Source organism: Labrus bergylta, chromosome 4 (genome assembly GCF_963930695.1).
Source record: "Labrus bergylta chromosome 4, fLabBer1.1, whole genome shotgun sequence".
NCBI lineage: Eukaryota > Metazoa > Chordata > Actinopteri > Labriformes > Labridae > Labrus > Labrus bergylta.
In genome coordinates this window covers 25,429,683-25,447,197 of record NC_089198.1, presented here as the reverse complement: position 1 = coordinate 25,447,197, position 17,515 = coordinate 25,429,683, and the positions used below count along the sequence as shown (strand labels likewise).

General features: G+C 39.0%; 2 protein-coding genes across 10 annotated transcripts; one reads left to right on the top strand and one right to left on the bottom strand.

Moving 5' to 3' along the window:
• The first annotated feature begins 1,527 nt into the window (after positions 1-1,527).
• On the top strand, positions 1,528-11,734 carry eef1da (eukaryotic translation elongation factor 1 delta a (guanine nucleotide exchange protein)). 9 transcript variants are annotated; one of them, XM_065954230.1, is made up of 11 exons: positions 1,600-1,683; positions 2,144-2,165; positions 2,818-2,853; positions 3,489-4,109; positions 5,130-5,253; positions 8,429-8,485; positions 9,398-9,476; positions 9,559-9,653; positions 10,085-10,285; positions 10,594-10,788; positions 11,605-11,734. In XM_065954230.1, the coding sequence occupies exons 4-11, from the start codon at positions 3,520-3,522 to the stop codon at positions 11,641-11,643; spliced, it is 1,380 nt and encodes a 459-aa protein (XP_065810302.1). In that variant the 5' UTR covers positions 1,600-1,683; positions 2,144-2,165; positions 2,818-2,853; positions 3,489-3,519; the 3' UTR covers positions 11,644-11,734. The 9 variants fall into 9 exon arrangements, with proteins under 9 accessions (XP_020490828.1, XP_020490829.1, XP_065810301.1 ...); XM_065954229.1 differs by lacking the exon at positions 2,818-2,853 and having other exon boundaries at positions 1,549-1,683; XM_020635171.3 differs by lacking the exon at positions 3,489-4,109 and having other exon boundaries at positions 1,603-1,683.
• On the bottom strand, positions 11,017-17,515 carry LOC109984983 (E3 ubiquitin/ISG15 ligase TRIM25). The gene is made up of 7 exons (XM_020635168.3): positions 16,789-17,515; positions 15,245-15,331; positions 14,895-15,128; positions 13,096-13,255; positions 12,942-12,992; positions 12,436-12,495; positions 11,017-12,352 (listed from the first exon to the last, which is right to left on the bottom strand). Exons 1-7 carry the CDS (start codon positions 17,371-17,373, stop codon positions 11,823-11,825), a joined length of 1,707 nt encoding a protein of 568 aa, XP_020490824.2. The 5' UTR covers positions 17,374-17,515; the 3' UTR covers positions 11,017-11,822.

Here is a 17,515-nt window from a genome sequence, read left to right as displayed (position 1 = left end):
GGTTTCTCCCACATAAGAAAGTGTGCAGAGTGATGTGCAGAATTTGCACGGTGCAAGCCTCAGCATTTAAGACTATTTATAAGTCTATGTGCAATTATTTTTCCCATAAAAGGCATGAAATATGGCACTATAATAAAGATGTTAAATCTCAAGCAAAATAAGCTGTAAAGAAAGAAAAAAGCAGACACAAAAATCATTCAGATATTAGACACACATAATGAAAATATATATATATATATATAAAAGAAACACCATTATACCTGTACTGTGTAAACTAGGGCAGGAATGGGCTGAGTGATGGAGGAATAAATCAGCCCATCAGTGAATGCAGTTTTGTTGAACTACTTCCAAGAACAACTTACAGTCAAAGAAGGATGTTGGAGATATTTAAAGGAATTAATTTGTCCTTTTACCCCCTAAGAAAGATAAATCATTTATCACTGTCTGAACTGCACTCATGCTTAAACACTTGTCCTACTTTCTTAAATCCCTCTTATTTAAAAAACTGTTTAAAACTTTGTCTTTTTGAGGCCAACTTACTGAAGTATGTCAGATATCTTGAAATGTAATCACATTTCTCAGGAAGACCTCATGCCACTCATTTTAAAACTTGTAAGCATAATATTTCCCTTTGTGTTTTCACATTGTACGCATGTGTTAAATTTGTCTGTGTTTTGTGGGGAAAGCACTCAAAATAGCATGCTGGAGTCACTTTTTTAATTGGCTCACACTTTTGTAAAAAATAATAATAATCATAAAAAATGCCAATGTTAGGCTGTTCTCAATGCCCAATGTTCAATTATTTAAGTCAATTTTACACAAGTAGATCTAGGAAGGCATATTAGGCTACTGAACATCTTAAAAAATGCATTCATGTCTGTATGAAAGCTGTGGTTGAAAATTCAACTTTAATTCATAAGTCATGTGTACATTTACACATATATGTTACCGGTAATTAAAATAGTTCTGCCATAAGGAAAAGTTGATAAAGCCTATATGGCGAATAAAAACATATCAAGCGAAATAACTTGCTCTGTGAAAGGCCACACACGTGTGTATGTTAGAATAAGCGCCACTGCAGCCATCTACAGGACAAATAGAGAAAAAGAAGCCGATTTAATTCACGCGCAACTTGAATTCAAGCTACGGTCAAAACTCTTTACACAAGCTCAATTTCGAGAGGATAAATAATGGACGTCCGGTTAGTCGAAATCGTATAAATCATGATAAATCATGGCGTTTTAAATCAAACCAAATATAGAGGCCTACAATCAAGGTTGAGTTTACAGCCACAGCTTGTCAAAACAACTACAAGAAAACAACTCCTCACTTCATCCAGCCGTTGCCGGCTTCCTGAAACTCTGGGAAATGTAGTCTTTAACCAAAATGGATCAAACCAATCTGAAGACAAGGTGAAAATAGTAACAAAAACACAGAACAACATATGTCCGCGATACAAAGAACATTTTTGTGTCTTTCTATGTTACATTTTATTTCATTGATGTTAGATAAAGGCACAAATCGTCAAAAATAATCGAAAAGTTTACGTCTCGCTCCCCCCCTCTGTTACTGAAGAATACAGGCGTCGCCTAGCTACCGGTCCTTCTTCTCCCGTCGGATTACGGCCAAGGCAGCACGCCAAAGAACGGTTATCAAGTCGTAAAACGTCGAGTAAAGCCAAAAGTAAGTTTTGTAAAGATGTATTGGTTGAACCTCGAACATAGCAAGTGTAATGTTTGTGAAAGCTCGTGAAGTTTTGTAAATTTTGGAAGTTTTCAGTCGCCACGTGGTCAACTAACTTCAAAGTTACTGTGGCTGTCAGAAAAAAAAAAAAAGAAACTCCTGTTACAAAACCTAACTTCAGCTAGTGGGATGTAAACAAATCAACAGAACTTATAGATTTCGACTTTATTTGATATCACTTAAGTTGTGCCTTTGCTTGACTGTTAGTTTTTTGTGAAATGGACATTGAATTTCCCGTCGTCTTTCAATGTCATTTTCTTCTCCTGACTGTAGGTCTGCTTTATAGTTAATACAAGCTTCCTTCAAACTGTATACTTTATTGTCATGTGGTTGGTTGAGTTTGTATTTCTACGAGTATTTTTATTTTTGCATTATCTCTTATTTGTCTTTTGGGCATTAGCTTCCCATCCCAGTTTTCAGAGGTGAGTGTTGATGCTGCCTTTCAGCTGATGCTCTAACGCATGCACTGTTGTAATTTATTGCAGTCCTATGTTGTTCTGCAATAAAAGTATTAATCACGCAGTTGCCAGTTTATAGGGTACAGCAACTCACTTAAAGGTTTATTTATAGAAATATCTTCATAGAGATGTTGATGAGATTTATTATTTGAGGCTGTCGTTTGATAAGGCCCACACATTTTAAACTCCTCTCAGATTAGCACAATGCAATCCAACAGATGAAAGCAACAGCCTCTAAAATGTGCACAACATGACTTAAATAACAGTTCCTAGTAAATGTGGCATTTATTACAGAGGATCAATATGCATTCAATTTTTGTAAAGGTACTACCAATAAACTGGCAAATGAAATATAGGTATTTAAACCTGTACCAACAGTACATTAAGCATCACTTGTGTTTTTAAGTGAGTTTGATTAAAGTGTATGCTTGTTTTGTTGGTATTTTATGAAATGGTTCGTTTTTGTGTGTTTTATGCATCAAAATATAAATAGTATTTTTGGATGTGTTTTTCTGCTTGCAACACTTTTTTTTTTTTTTAAAGACTGTCTTCAATGAAACTGTTTTGGTTTATGTGGTTACACATGAATTATTTTGAATATCCCATTCCACAATAGGGAGTGAACATTATCCTCCAGCATGCCAAAACAAAGGTGAGACATTGAGAGGTTCGGTTTTTGGATGCTTTAAAAAGAACATATTCACTTATAATTAAATACAGTGTTTCTTCATTGATTGGGCAAAGTACCTCGCTACTTATATACCAAACCATGCACTGGGTGTATTTCACCTTGTGTCTTTTAGGTAAAAAAAATGTATTTAAAAAAAAAAAGGGAAATCTGCATTGAATTTCATACTTGAAATGACTTTGAAAGAAACACTGCATCACACCCTAACCAAATAGTTAGCCACATTTTTGTTTTATTAAAGTCCAATGTGAGATTGATCAATTAACTGCTTTATGTTTTTGGTAACATTTTTCTATATCCTGAAAGCATAAACACAAGAGGTCCATTGCATTGAGTTTGTTCTTCTGTTCACATTCAGGATAGGTTCATTCCGAACACTTATTTTAAAGGAAAATGTATTTTTGAAAATACTAAGCTTTTTGATCAATCCACTGTCTGTTTGCTCGCCTGATCACATTGGCGTTGTCATCTTTTTTTATAAGCTTCCTTTGATGCATCTAACAAGCACAGTTGCTGTTATTAGCTCACTTGACACTGAACTAATGCCTCTAGCTTCCACCTGTTGCTTCTTTTCTCTCCTCAATAATTTGAAACACAAGTGAATAGAGGAGAGACCCCTTTGATCGAGAAATGGATCAGTCTTTGCCAAACCCTCATCAAGGGAGAGCCCCTCAGCGTGCTGCTGCATCGGTGGGGGCGTTCAGGCAGGGAAATGTTCCCACACTGGAGAGAGGCGTCATCAGTGGGGACAAAGTCCAGTTTGGTAGACCGCAGCGACACACACGTTTGTCTCATTCTGAGGTCCAGAGCTCTGGAGAGGAGTGGTTGAACAGGTCGATGGAGGGAAGTGGCTCCTATGGTGAAAGCCCTGTCCATCAGGGCATGCAGGCTGAGGGAATCCGGCACCACCGCAGCAGCTACGAACAGGCTGGGAACAACTACCCACGCCGAATTTCCTCTAATGGCAACGGACCACTGTCTTCCTCTCCCAGAAGTCCTAACACTAGGGGCTACATGACCTTCCAGTCCAGCCGCAATCGTGGTCAGCAACAAGAAGGCCACCCGGTCACTGTGAAGGCCTCAGGCACCCCCCATCGCCAGTACAGTAGAGGCCGCAATCGTACCTCCTCTGAGACTGAACAGGGGGGCAAAGGCAGCAGGGGGCCTCACCAGAGGAAGAGAGGCCTCTCTGAGACGGAAATCAGGCCCAAATGGGACAAGTATGGCAACCTCACAGGGAATGGGAGAGACTTGACGTGTGTTTTTTGGTGTATTTAAACTACCACAATTTCTTTTTTTTTTTTATGTATTTTGTTTGTATTTGTTGTCTGTCTGCATTGTTGTTTGGCTTTTTCAGTTATCTAACTTCTATGTTTGATATATTTGAAAAGTAGGTTTGTAGATCGACCTTTTTATTGTAATTAAGACTGCATTTGGAATAACTAAAGCAATCAGGAAATAAATGTAGGACCTTTATTCATTAAAATGAACTTGCAATGCAGCTTATAGGGATTTTGCGAAAAAGTAAGCTGAATCTCTGATATTTTGCAATTGTTGTGGAACGATTGCTTAAAAAAAATGAATTATAATGAAGTGTTTTGGCTTTTGATAAGTCTTACAGTTGTGTTTTTGGTAGCTGCAAAAACACCTCCCTTTGACTGCTAAGATAGAGCAATGTAATGTCTACTATAACAGGTCAGTGTTTATAATCATACGACAAGGTTGAACTCTGCTGTCACTAAGAGAGTGTTGTTAGTTTGCACCAGCCAACCTTTTGTTCTCTAATCCAGATTTTGCAGACCAGGCAACTGTGTTTCACTGACTGAGGAATGTGTAGATGCCTGTCAGCTGCAGTAACCAGTCAGCATATTGAGAAGGGAGGTGAAGCACATAAGCAATAGTCTCTGTATTTAATGTCAACTTTGAGTTGACAGAAACTGTTACCTGTTATTCTGCCATTAATTTACAGTGTATTTTATTTGTTTTTGTTTTTTTAACTTTTCTGCTTTGTATTGTCTCATATCATTCCATCCAAAGCTTCATCTGTGGCTCTGCATGATGTTTTAACCAGTAAAATAAGTTGTCGTGGTCAAGCATGTAATGAAGTTCTGTCACACTTTTCATGTCACTATTTGTGGCGGCTGTTACAACTTCATATTGCTTTTGGTAGATGGTCTTTTTGGGTGTAGATCAATGTCAAGTTTTTTTTGTTTTGCTAAACTTCTGACTTCTTCCTTCAGTACCAAAATGAGTGGACTTCAGTGCCTCGCCTCAGAGAACATCTGGTTCGACAAACACCGCTACGATGAAGCAGAGAAGTGCTTCTACGAGGGAGCTAACGGACCCTCCACACAGCAGCAGCAGGTAGAACAATCCAGCAATGTGTTTCAAAGTCTGGAGCTGGATTCATTTGTCAACCTGACCGTTCTTAGAAAAAAGGGAAATTGGTTTTTCCAGTTGACCTTTAATTCAGACACTTTTTTGTGTGTCTTGCTGCTGTCTTTCAAGTTATTGACGCCTGATCAGCTCATGCCACCTTGTCAGTCAGTGGCCTGGTTAGATTAAGTAACAGTTACATCACCCTCAGGCCCAGCCCGGAGCAGCTGTGTACATGCGAGTTAAGCCACTCGATTTAGAAGTGACTCGTCCCAGTGAGAGGGGTCAGGTGGTTTGGCAGCTGTCTCTGCTTCTCAGACTACTCAGGGCGGTAGTGGAGTTTGTTTTTCTTACAGAGATCTGAGAAACAATGGAGAAGGAAAAGACTAAGATAAACTTCAGTTTAAATAAGTCATTTCAGGCAAATCGCTAAAAAAAGGCGACACCTATTTAACCCTTTTGTTTTCAGGTGAAATAGATAGTTAAGACTTAATGTGCTGAGTTTTTTTTGGATAGGTGTCTGCTTTTGCACAAACAAACTATTTGTTGTCCAAAATAAATGACTGACTATGCTGTATAGTTTTTCAATTTTACTGGGCTTTTGTCTTTGATTAGAAGTAGTTTAAATCAAATTTGTTCACTTATCAGTACAAAATGTACTGACATGGGAAAAGGACAGCTGCACCACGAGTTGCAGGTCAGGTCATGATACTAGGTCGGTGTGCTTTCTGCCTGCTGCCAGAATGTGTGTAACCTTTCTATTGCAATATGAGGGCCAAGTACATAATCCCATAGCTCCCACTTGATATGCTCTTATTTTTCTGCTCATAGTCTGAATGTATAAGGACTACATTAACTTATTATAAACAAAACTACAGAAATATGGAATAAGAGTAGCACTCACTTGGCTCATCAGTTACTTACACAATATATATCAATATGTACAAATCAAATAGGTTAAATCAGAACTGCTGAAGGTAAAGTGTGGAGTTCCCCAAGGGTTAATGTTGGGGCCATTAATATTTATTCTGTACATAAATAATATATATGAAGTGGTCGACTTCAAAACCATTTAAATCATGTACAGAGTAAAAAATGATCAGTTACTGAACAGTCTCCAAAGGTTTTTTTCAGCAGAAGGAAAGTAAACACAATCTCAGATTAATATTTATGTTCCAAAAACAGTAAGGATCGAACATGGAGTAGTTCAAAAAGAAAAAAAAATACATTATGGAAAGTATGTTCTCTGTTGTTTGACTGGAGGTATTTTTTTTTAATTTTTATTATTATTTTTTTTTATAAATGTTGGATGTAAATGAATCCATGAAAATTATCTTAACTACATGTTTTGGAACAAGGATTCCTTTCAGATCCTCCCACTACATAACCAATCATCCTATATGAGGGTGTATGAGCCGTCCTGCTTTTGTGTGTCTGCATTCTGCTCTGCCTTCTCACTGCTTCCACTTCATCACCACTTTACCCACATATTTACCTGCAGGATAGAGAAGTTAGTACCATCCTGCAGGACATGGCTTTATCCAGAAAGAATATCCTGCAGTCCATAAATGGAGTGAGTACTGTACTACAAATGATTTGCAGGGACATCCCCTGTGCTGGCAGGACTGTACTCACTAATGTTCATGTACCAGCCTTTAAACAGGGGAAGAGCTGTTTTTACTACATATGATGAAAGTATAGACAGCAGGTCCTTCAGGAGATACTGAGTCTGTTGTTTAGTCAGTGCTTGAAATTAGATTTGAGTTTTCATTTCTGTCAGGAAACACTTTTTCCATCCTTTACCTCTGCTTGCTTCTCCCATAATCTCCATTGCAATCTCTCTCTAAGCTTCGCTGTGTTTGTCATGACATTAATGGTATTTGCTATTAGAGCCTGACCAATAATAGGTTCTTTACCAATTACCAGTATGGTGGGCTAAAATTTGAATTTGTCTCAGAAAAATTATATATCAATATTTTAGTGATTGGTCCATATCTGCCTACTGATAAATTGGTCATACTCTATATGCCAAATTGCTAGCAGTATGAGTGTGGTAATCTTGCATACACACACAGAAAACAGACCTGTCCATAACTATTATTGTTCCTTCTTAAGTGGCTGAAGATAGATGAACAGAAATCGAGTAAAACAGCGCAGTCTGGGGGCGCCATTAGTCTAGTAGTCTAGTGGTTAGTGCGACACCCCATGTATGGAGGTTATAGTTCTCCAAGCCGGCGGCCTGGGTTCGAAACTGACCTGTGGCTCCTTTCCTGCATGTTGTTTCTTTTTCTTTTCAGCCCGATTTCTGACTCTATCCACTGTTGTATCTCTCTAATGAAGGCATAAAAAGCCCAAAAATGACTCAGTCCTCGCTTCTTGCAAATATAATACTTGACACTTGACACCAAAATTTGACAATCTAAGAGGGTTCTCTTCGAAATGCGCTGTGTATTTTTGTATCAAAGTTGATCTTTTAATTACTACTGCTCTGCCTTGGCACAACGAGCAAAAGCTTTTATATTGAAGGATGAAGTTCTTCTCTGCAAGAGATAACTTATAAACCTAACTAACATTCGCTCTGGGAAACAATTAAAAAAAAAAAGAAGAGTATGATAGAGTCATTCCCCATCATTTAGATTTTCTTTATGATGTTTTTGGCCAGAACAGGAGGAACAATTACTGTGGCTAATGTCTTTCTAACCATAAGTATTGTGTTAGAGTGGACTTGTATAATGTTCATCTTTCCTTTTTTTTTTTTTTTTTTTTACATCAACTTTTCAAAGTGCAGCCTGACTTCATCAAACCACAGGGAGATACTCATTCACAACACTATACATGGACTTGTACACCCAAAATAGCTGTCTTAAGAGGTTTATAAATTTATGTGCAAGACTCAAGTAAGATACCAGTGGTTTTCTGGTACACCCTGCAAACAGGTGCTCAGACGGTTTTACAGGCTCCGTAGACCTGTAACATTGGCTGATATCTTTTCTTTTGACACTGCAAGTGCCTTTTGAATTATTAACCTTATTTTCTATCCTTGTAACTGACGACCCTGAAGCCGTGCATTATGTAGTATTTGAATTTCCACCTGCAACCACTGCTTTTCTTTGTCTTTGTGGTTTTCCACCTTTACCTTCATCGCATGTGTCGCTGGGTGTAGGTGAAAACGACCCTGCAGCAGGCCAAAGGGCGCCAGCCAAAACGGCAGCACAGAAATGTAAGTGTTCCTCATCCATCATCAGACCTGGAAACACTGCATGGCCGAGACAGAGATTCTGGGTGTGCTGTCTGTGACTGCTGCTACCTGAAGTGAAGTGTGCTACTGATAACACAGCACTTAGATGTCTCAGTTTGCACCACCCGGCTTCTGTGTTTTTGTTTTGTTTTTGAGGGGTCAATGCCACTAACTGTTCTTAATTTTGGAGCGTAAATTCTAATCTGAGTATGGTTTTTGCTGGAAATTATGTTCTGGTTATCAAAGGCTATCATGAAATATTTCCTTCCCTGTTTTTAATCTTGAAGGCTAATTTTTGACATCTACTTCTTCATATAATTCTCGTGTTATTTCTACAAGATGTAATTCACTGATCGCCCTACAAAGAAATGGTTTGGGAAATACTCAAATCAGCTTTCCAGAGAGAGGATCAATTCAACTGTCATAATTTGCCCAGCTTTGCACAAAGACTGGAATCAAGTGGAAATGCCACAAGAAAAGTTCCTGAAGCTGACTAATCAACAGTTTATGTCTAATCTAAACCATTTTTTTTTCACTTGTTACCTTTTCAAACTTTAATACTTTTTATTTAGACATTAATTTGAGTATGATACTCAATTCTCCACATAATTGTGGTGGGACAAATTGATTTTGATTGTTGTTTAAAGTAATCTCAGTTTGTCTGCATGCTAGCATTTAAACCCAAAATGGTGTTAATTTTAACACCAGCATTGTGTGTGTGAGTGAAGTGTATCCAAATAATTGTTTCTTGTAATGGATTATAGCTCTGCATGTTCTTTTGTTTTTTTGCCTGCTTCCTCCCTTTAGGCTTGGAGTGATCCTCCTTTACATTTACATTTGAACCCTGACCAGCAGCCGGACTATTGCTTAATAAACGTGTTGATCTTTTCACAGTCGTCCTCACACGGAGGAGACCAGGAGCTGGTCACACGTATGAAGAGCATGGAGCTAGAGAACCAGGCCCTGCACAAAGGTGTGTTGAGTTTTTCATGCCTTCCAAAGCTGCTGCTTCTTGTTGCACAGTAGTAATCATCCTTTACTTCACTTTCCATCAGTGGTGGAGAGCATGAGAGCAGCCCTGCAGAAGCTGGAGTCCAGAGTGGCTATGCTTGAAAAGACGCCCGCAGCAGCAGCCGTCCCATCTGCCAAGGTGAATAATAAGGAATAACATTTTAGATACAGTCCATTACTAAAGATTCTTTCATTATACCTAACATATTTTAAAAAGGGGCGTGGCACACTTGTCTTGGGGGGGGTTATTGGAAAGTGTATGCCTTTTCCTTTGTTTGTATTTAAATATCACAATATAGAAAGTATAACGCTAACATTCTTAACAAAAACCTTTATAATGACCCTTGAAGACAAAAAAAAAGGATTTTTAACAACTCTAGAGTTAATTTCTGCACCCTAGGAAATTGTATTTAATGTTTACAGATTTAGATGTGACTTCAAATCGACCTCAACAAAAAAATTGAAATAATCTTTCAGTTTTATTAACATCTGAATCTCCATACACACCTTTTGGCCTCCTTCATTCTCACACATCTGTTGAATCCTGTCCTTTTCTATTGTTTTGAGCAGGCTGCTCCAGTCAAACAGGTGAACGGCAATGATGCTGATGATGACGACGACGACGATGACGACGTGGACTTATTCGGCAGTGATGATGACGATGCGGAGGCAGAACGCCTCAAACAGGAACGCATCGATGCCTACACAGCCAAGAAGGCCAAGAAACCCACACTCATCGCTAAGTCATCCATCCTGTTGGACGTCAAGCCTGTACGTGTCTTTTAAAACAGTATCATTTAGCATTCATGTAATATGCTGGTTTCATTATGGCTCTTCACAAATAAGGAAACTACGGTTGTGTCAAACTTGAATAGAAGCAGGAAATGTATCTTTCAGAGCCTTCAAATGTCTCTTCATTACTCAATAAGAAACCCAATGTGTGTGTTCCAAGAATAAGGATTCAACCGTGCATTTGTATGTAGTTTGCTGTAATATCTGATTGAAAACAAATGTCAAAGTCTTGCTGTAAACTCAATGATCCTTTAACGTTTTTTTTGTCTTCCTCTCTCTTTCTTCAGTGGGACGACGAGACTGACATGGCGAAGCTGGAGGAGTGTGTGCGCACGGTGCAGATGGACGGGCTCCTGTGGGGAGCATCCAAACTGGTGCCAGTCGGCTACGGCATCAAGAAGCTGCAGATCAACTGTGTGGTTGAGGACGACAAAGTTGGCACAGACATCCTGGAGGAGGAGATCACCAAGTTTGAGGACTTTGTGAGTAATGACAGGATGCATAATTTAAGGCTTGGTTTGCGCTAACAGGAAAACAGTTTTTCACTCAACCTCACGGGGAGATAGCTCTGATTTATATCTGCTGAATTTTGAACACATCTGAGTTCCTCTTTTCTATTAAGAGTAATTTTCCAATGCAGCCAGCAGTACTAATGAAGTCCCAGTCTCTTACTGAATTTGATATGAAGGCAAAAAATATTTCCCTCGCAGGATGATTCAAATAATCTTTTATTTTTTAAACCAAGCCTTTATGGTTAAGAGAACATAATTGTCCTTTCAGGATTAGATATCATGTCCCACAAATGTTGATAAATCGGTTAAAGTTCAGAGTTCAGTAACGTGGATATCACTGATATCTGTCTCACGTTGAAAAGGAACAGTAAGTACAGATCCACCTTGGAGAACCTGAGTCATGGTTCTCACAACTACTGCCTAAGCATTCCCTGCAGAACAAGGGATTGTTTTTTTGTTTAAATGTTTTTAATTGATTACTAAAACAATATAAGGCGATTGAATGAAATGGCTTCAGAGATGTTGGTTGGTGAAATCAGTTAAGGTACTTTAAACAGGACCAGTCTTAACTAAGCCCAAAGTCAACTGAGATTCATATCGTTATCTGAATCTTAGCAGAACGCCAGTTTCCAAAACATTTGCCTTAAATACTTGAGAAAGGAAATATTTCTGAATTTGTAGGTTGTGAATACTTTATTAATTAAAGATTTATAATTAAAATAGAGTGATCAATAATTCACATTGTAACATCATAAATATTTGTGTTATTCTTTTCTGTCTCTGCAGGTCCAGAGTGTAGATGTTGCTGCCTTCAATAAGATCTAAGCTCCCCCGCCTCTTTACCTGCTCCACCAAAGTGTTGCTGTTCTCTGCTTGCATGGTTAATAAAATGCAACGTTTTGAGCACAAAAACCTGGCTCTGTGTCATTGTTTTTTTTAACCCAGTGCTTTAAAGGTATCTTAAGGACTTTTCCCTCTGATGGAGTGGAGATAATTTTTACATTTTAAAGAGAGCACAGCTGCAGCGTAGAGCCCAACCCCACCCAGAATCCTGGGTATACGGGCTGCGTGAATGTCGCCTTGACTTTATGGAGCAAAACCATTGTATCAGAAACATTATATACTGCCAAAGTCCCAGCCCTGAAGTCCAGAAACAATCCTATCCTGCTGCTGCATTTAGTATCAGTGATGGTCACACTCTCCTTTTTGTGCTGAAACGAACATGATGAGGGGGAGCAGTCCAGGCTCCAGGATTTGGAGTTGTGTCCAAGCTTGCAGTCACTCCCTCCTCCGCTCCGGTTCATGTTTTTGTAGCAGACGCCGATAGAAACCCCTCCATTACCGGCCCATTCCACCTCCCAGTAGCAGCGTCCAGCCATCCCGGCTTTGCACAGCACTTGAGCCCAGCTGGTGAAGCGCTGCGGGTTGTCCGGGTACGTCTGAGGCTCTAAACGTGTGGTCACTCCTCTATGACCATTGAAGAAGGAGAGATACGGGTTGGCTGTGGTCGGGTCGAGGGTGACTTCATTGTAATCTGGAGAGAGTAGATGCACATTGTCAAACACTGAGGCAGGGGTTCTAAAAGACAGATGTTAGGTTCATCAAAAATGTGCTCACATTGTAGGAAATCAGCTCTTGTCTTCGGTTCTGAGTTGTAGGAATGATCGGTGTTTTTGGCTGTTTGAAAGATGAGATGACAGACATTAAACACACCAGAAAAGGTAAGAGGATCGAAGTTGTGTGATTATCATACGCTCTTTGTTTCATGAAATAAAAGCTTCATCACTTTGAATGAAGCTCACAGTGTAATTGAGATTACAAAGTTAAGAAATGTGCTGAAAATATCTTGATCAAGACGAAGAGACACACAACTCATAAGGCTCATTTTATATTAAAGGTGCAATGACCAAGCTTAAAATTATGCTTCAGGCCCTGCTAATGGCAGGTGGAGACTAAATGTGACATTGTTGATGCTAAACTTAAAACCAAATCTTAGCTTCAATAAAATAAAAAACTATTATTTTCAATCTATCTAGAGCACTAGTGAAGAGCAAAAAAGTGATGTTTTACATTTAAAAAAACTAAAAACTAGGATCTGAAGTCAGATGTGAAAGCTTGCATACCTTTAGCTTTTTCAGAGGTTATTTGATTGCTTGTTTCCTTCAGTGACATGACTGGAAATACGAAAGAGCAACTAGTAAGTAAATATTGTCAACACTTTCAAAAACAAACTGAATGTAATCGTCTTTAAGGTTAAAAAAAACCAAACCAACGGACCTTTCTCAGAGATTCTGTCAAAGTCTTTCTCAAGTGTTTCATCCAGACTGTCTTTGAGGTCAGCCAGAGCTCCTCTCATGGTTTTATACATGAGATACTGAAGAGCGTCAGTGTCGGGCATCTCCACAGACTTTACAGGGAAGTGAAGAGACTTGCACTTCTGTAGTGATGGACAACAAAAAACAAATCAGCCAGCAGGATTTAAAAGTAAGGGCAACAACTGTGACCAGCATGAAGGAATCACTGTGCAAGGTGAAAACATCAGAAGTTCACTGTATTTAAAAATCCTGTTAACTGGATCTGTTAGGGAAACATGCACGATATAAGATTACTTTGCAGAGTGTTACAGTTCAGTGATTAACTTAACAAGCCTAGACTGTCCACCACGTCAGGAAACATTTAAAAACAGTTCAATGAACAAAAGCTCAAAAAGTTAGAAAATTGACTGAAATGACAAATTAATTATAATTAAGAACTTTTATGTTTGAGAACTTTTAAATCTTGATATTTATTGGAAACTTTTTAATGCCAATATTTTCTAATCAATCAATATAATGCAATTATCATGATAGAATAGAATGTCTTTATTGTCATTATACAATTGTAAAACAAAATTATTTGGCTTGATAAACTAGTGTGGGGTCAAAGTTAAAATCAGACACCACTAATTGTTTTCAATCTCAATTCATCATTATTTGCACTCAGAATTCACAAAGTTTTCACAGTTCTAGTTACATAAAAAAAGGGGAATTAAGACTACCTAATGGGAAGTTTGAGATAATGTGCTGGATTAGGCCAACCCCTCCCCCTCCCCTCCCTCTTTACAGTGGGACTTCGAAAGCCAATAGAGCATTGTGACAGGCTTTGGCAATGGCCAAGGTCTTTTCTTCTTTTATCTTTCCCTTTACTTTTATTTCGGTTCATGAACTGAGAGATAAATTGTTTGTTTAAAACTCATCTTAAAATAACTTTTGTCATTTTGTAGATCCAGGAAACTGCAGTACAGTGAAAACTGAAAAGGTTGGTAAACCCCTTCTGAAGCATAGACTTATGGTTTAAAATGTTCCTGATAATGTTGAACAGTTCAGTTTTGGGGCACAGATGGCCAAGCGGTTAAGTCGCACCCAATTTACGAAGGCTATAGTCCACTCGGGGTTCGAGTCTGGCCTGTGGCTCCTTTCCTGCATGTCATTCCCCTCTCTATCTCTATGGTTTCCTACTCTATCCATGAAGGCAAAAAGCCAAAAAATAAATCTTACAAAAAAAAAGCCAATTCATAGTTAAGTGTTTGCTTTCATTTGAATCATTTCATACCTATTTTTTCTTCTTATTTAGTTATTTTCCATTCCATAAAGTAGTCCTATCATTTCATCCATACTTGTTTTTTTAAATTATACTTCTTTTTCACCCCACATCAGCTTTAAATGTGTGATTGTGCTGTGTGTTGTTTACATGACCTGTGTGTGTTGTTGTGGTATTTGTTCTTACTATGTTGTCCTGTTCTTTCTATCATTACTAATGTTCAGAGTCTTTGAGTTCTTGAAAAGCGCTTTAGAAATAAAATGTATTATTATATGAACACGAGAATGTAACAGAAATATTACATTTTAAGATTTGCCTTCCAAAAAGTTACACGTTTTTTTAATCATGCTTCTGATAAAAAACTGGAGATGTACTTGGAGTCAGATTTGAAGCAGATGATGTTTTTTGGTGGATTTGATTACTGCTTGATTTTATTTGATTTAACCTTCCTTCAACACAAGTCATTTGAGCTGGCTCAGTTATCTTTTGTTCCATGCCTGCAGGAAGTGGAGGTGGTCCTCGGTGCGACAGAGCTTCTCCAGCTCAGCGTCGCTCCTCCTCAGCTCCACTGTCTCCCTCTGGATCTTCTCCAGCAGCTCCTCAGCCTGACTGACAGCCGCTCTCTGCTGCCCTCTGATCTGCTCCTTCACCTCGCCGCTCTGCTTCTCTATGGAGCGGATCAGCTTCGAGAAAATCCTCTCGCTCTCCTCCACCACTGCCTCTGTGGAGTGCTGTGGAAGATAACGTTTTTTTCCCCCTCTCCTTTTGGAAGCAATCACTCACATCCAACTTTGACTTTGTAACAACAATATATACACAGTTGCTAGTAAATTGAAAACCAACTCACCTTTATGTATCTGACAACATATCTGATTTCCTTCTCTGCATCCTTCATTTTCTGCAGCGACTTCAAAGATGATTCCTGGAGGTTTTTCTAGGAGAGTACAAAAGATGAATATCACACAGTGCGCTCCCTCGGGCTTCAAATTTCAAGCGGAAAGTTTTGATTTTACAATCAAAGGGTCGGATTGCACTGGAAGGCTTTGCTCTTTCAGTCCAAACTTTTAACACAGTGACATCAGAGCCCAACATACCAGTACAAGACCAGGTTTTATACTTTCTTTTCAATATTTGAAGTATTGAAGCCTTAAGGCCACTTTATAAGAATACCAGAAACATCATTTATGGGTCTGTTTTGTGTTGCTGCTCTATGCTTTAATAATCTATCTTCTGGTACTACAGCAAGTTATTCCAGCAATGTATCTTACATTTATTTTGTGAAGTGCAGAAAACGAGTCAATAGTCCGGAAAATCTAGTTTCAGGTGAGAGTCAGCGTGAGGTGCAGGGGACATTTGCATGCCTGAATACTGATAATATGTAAAGCATTAAGAGGTCAGTCTTCTATTCAATTATTTGGTTTGCTGATTCGTCCCTGGATTATCAACACAGTCAGCATTTGGACCCTGAGCACATGCTGGGACACAGATAATAAAGGCTTTTAAGTACTTTAATAAAGGGACTTTTGAAGGCAGAATTTTGAACCACAATTGGCACTACTTTTCAGGGTCATTACAGTCTAATCTAAACACACGAACTGGAAAACATACTGCAGAGGTTTGGACTTGTAAAGTCGCTGGGAACAGTGAACTTCCAGGAGTCACTGCTCGTTTCCTTGCACTCATTTTTTTTCCCTGTTTTCAACTTTTTTTTGCTGATCTAGCCTCATGGTTGCAGGCCGTATCCACTCAGTCTTATTATTTATAGAAAAACACAAGACTGGTGTTGAATTTTATTGAAGTCTCTGAGAGAAAGTGAATAAACATTTTCACAAAAAAAATATCAAACCATTCTTTGAATAAAACAAAGGGGCCTGAAAACCAAACTCAAATGCTTCAATTCAGCAAGTCAGTGATTTAAACACAATCAAACACATATTTAGCGTACAGTTTTATTTTCAAAGCACAATATGATCTGTTGTTATGCTTGCAATGTACGTATGTAATATGTTTAAATGTCATCAATATGGGACTCTTTTTTTTAATCCCTATCAATCTTATTTAACGTTGAAACAAGCCCAATCTGCAACAATAAAAACCCATGATGACGTCACAATGGTGTCATGAAGGTTATTTTGCCAATCTTAATGAAGCTCTCTAGATCCGCGGAAGACATCAGCCCCATAACAAAAACGTAAACCAGTAACCTGACTTTGACCTGTAAAATTAAGTAGTTTGGGTAAATTCTTTGACGTTTGGTGCCAAACAGTGTTTATATTTTATTTATACTTTATATTTGTCATTGTAAAACACTTATAAAATTGTAGGCACATTCCTGAGTGTTTCTAGCTGAATATTAACCATTTAAAAAGCTTCAAAAATAATCAAACTCACCTGTTGTGCTGCTCTCTCGTCCACTATAGTGACTGCATCGTGGCCCTTATGTCTCCCTTTAAGACACTGTGAACACACACACTGCTGGTCAGTGCGGCAGTACAGCCTCAGTACCTTATCATGCTGCGGGCACAGCTTCTCCCTCAGCTGGTCTGAAGCTGGGATCAACATGTGGGCCTTCCCATGAAAGCGATCCTCATGGACTCTCAGGTGAGCCCCACAGTACGACTCCAAACACACAAGGCATGACTTAACAGCTTTGGTTTTCCTCACTGTGCACTCGCCGCACTTCACCTCTTCTGCTTTGGACACGTTTTGAGGTGGAACTTGAAATCCGGAGTGCTGTAACTTCTCCACCACTTCACCCAGGACAGTGTTTCTGCTCAGCAGAGGTCTGGGACTGAACTCCTGTCTACACTGAGGGCAGCTGTATTGGCCCTTCTGCTTGGCTCTGTTCCAGTAGTCTTCAATGCAGTCCAGGCAGTAGCTGTGTCCACACGGGATCGTCACTGGGTCTCTCAAAATCTCAAGGCACACCGAACAACAAAACTGGTCTTGTTCTATAGAAATAGTTGCTGCTGCCATTTCTTACACACTCCCAACAGAAACTGGCAGGAACAAAGATGGGCGTGTCTCTCAGGTGTGCTCATAACAGCTTCTCTGGTTTCACCTGCTGCACCCTGAGGCCTCCAATCACAGCCAGCAAACCAGGAAATAGGCTGTTCCA

What these genes read in the sequence shown, in the direction of transcription:
- LOC109984983 (XM_020635168.3), bottom strand. Translation starts at nt 17,373, where the DNA reads ATGGCAGCAGCAACTATTTCTATAGAACAAGACCAGTTTTGTTGTTCG. An exon ending in TGACAGAATCTCTGAGAAAG is followed by an intron (nt 12,993 to 13,095) that starts GTCCGTTGGTTT and finishes TCGTATTTCCAG; the next exon opens with TCATGTCACTGAAGGAAACA. An exon ending in AAGAGCTGATTTCCTACAAT is followed by an intron (nt 12,353 to 12,435) that starts GTGAGCACATTT and finishes TACTCTCTCCAG; the next exon opens with ATTACAATGAAGTCACCCTC.
- eef1da (XM_065954229.1), top strand. Translation starts at nt 3,520, where the DNA reads ATGGATCAGTCTTTGCCAAACCCTCATCAAGGGAGAGCCCCTCAGCGT. An exon ending in TCCTGTTGGACGTCAAGCCT is followed by an intron (nt 10,286 to 10,593) that starts GTACGTGTCTTT and finishes CTCTTTCTTCAG; the next exon opens with TGGGACGACGAGACTGACAT. An exon ending in TCACCAAGTTTGAGGACTTT is followed by an intron (nt 10,789 to 11,604) that starts GTGAGTAATGAC and finishes CTGTCTCTGCAG; the next exon opens with GTCCAGAGTGTAGATGTTGC.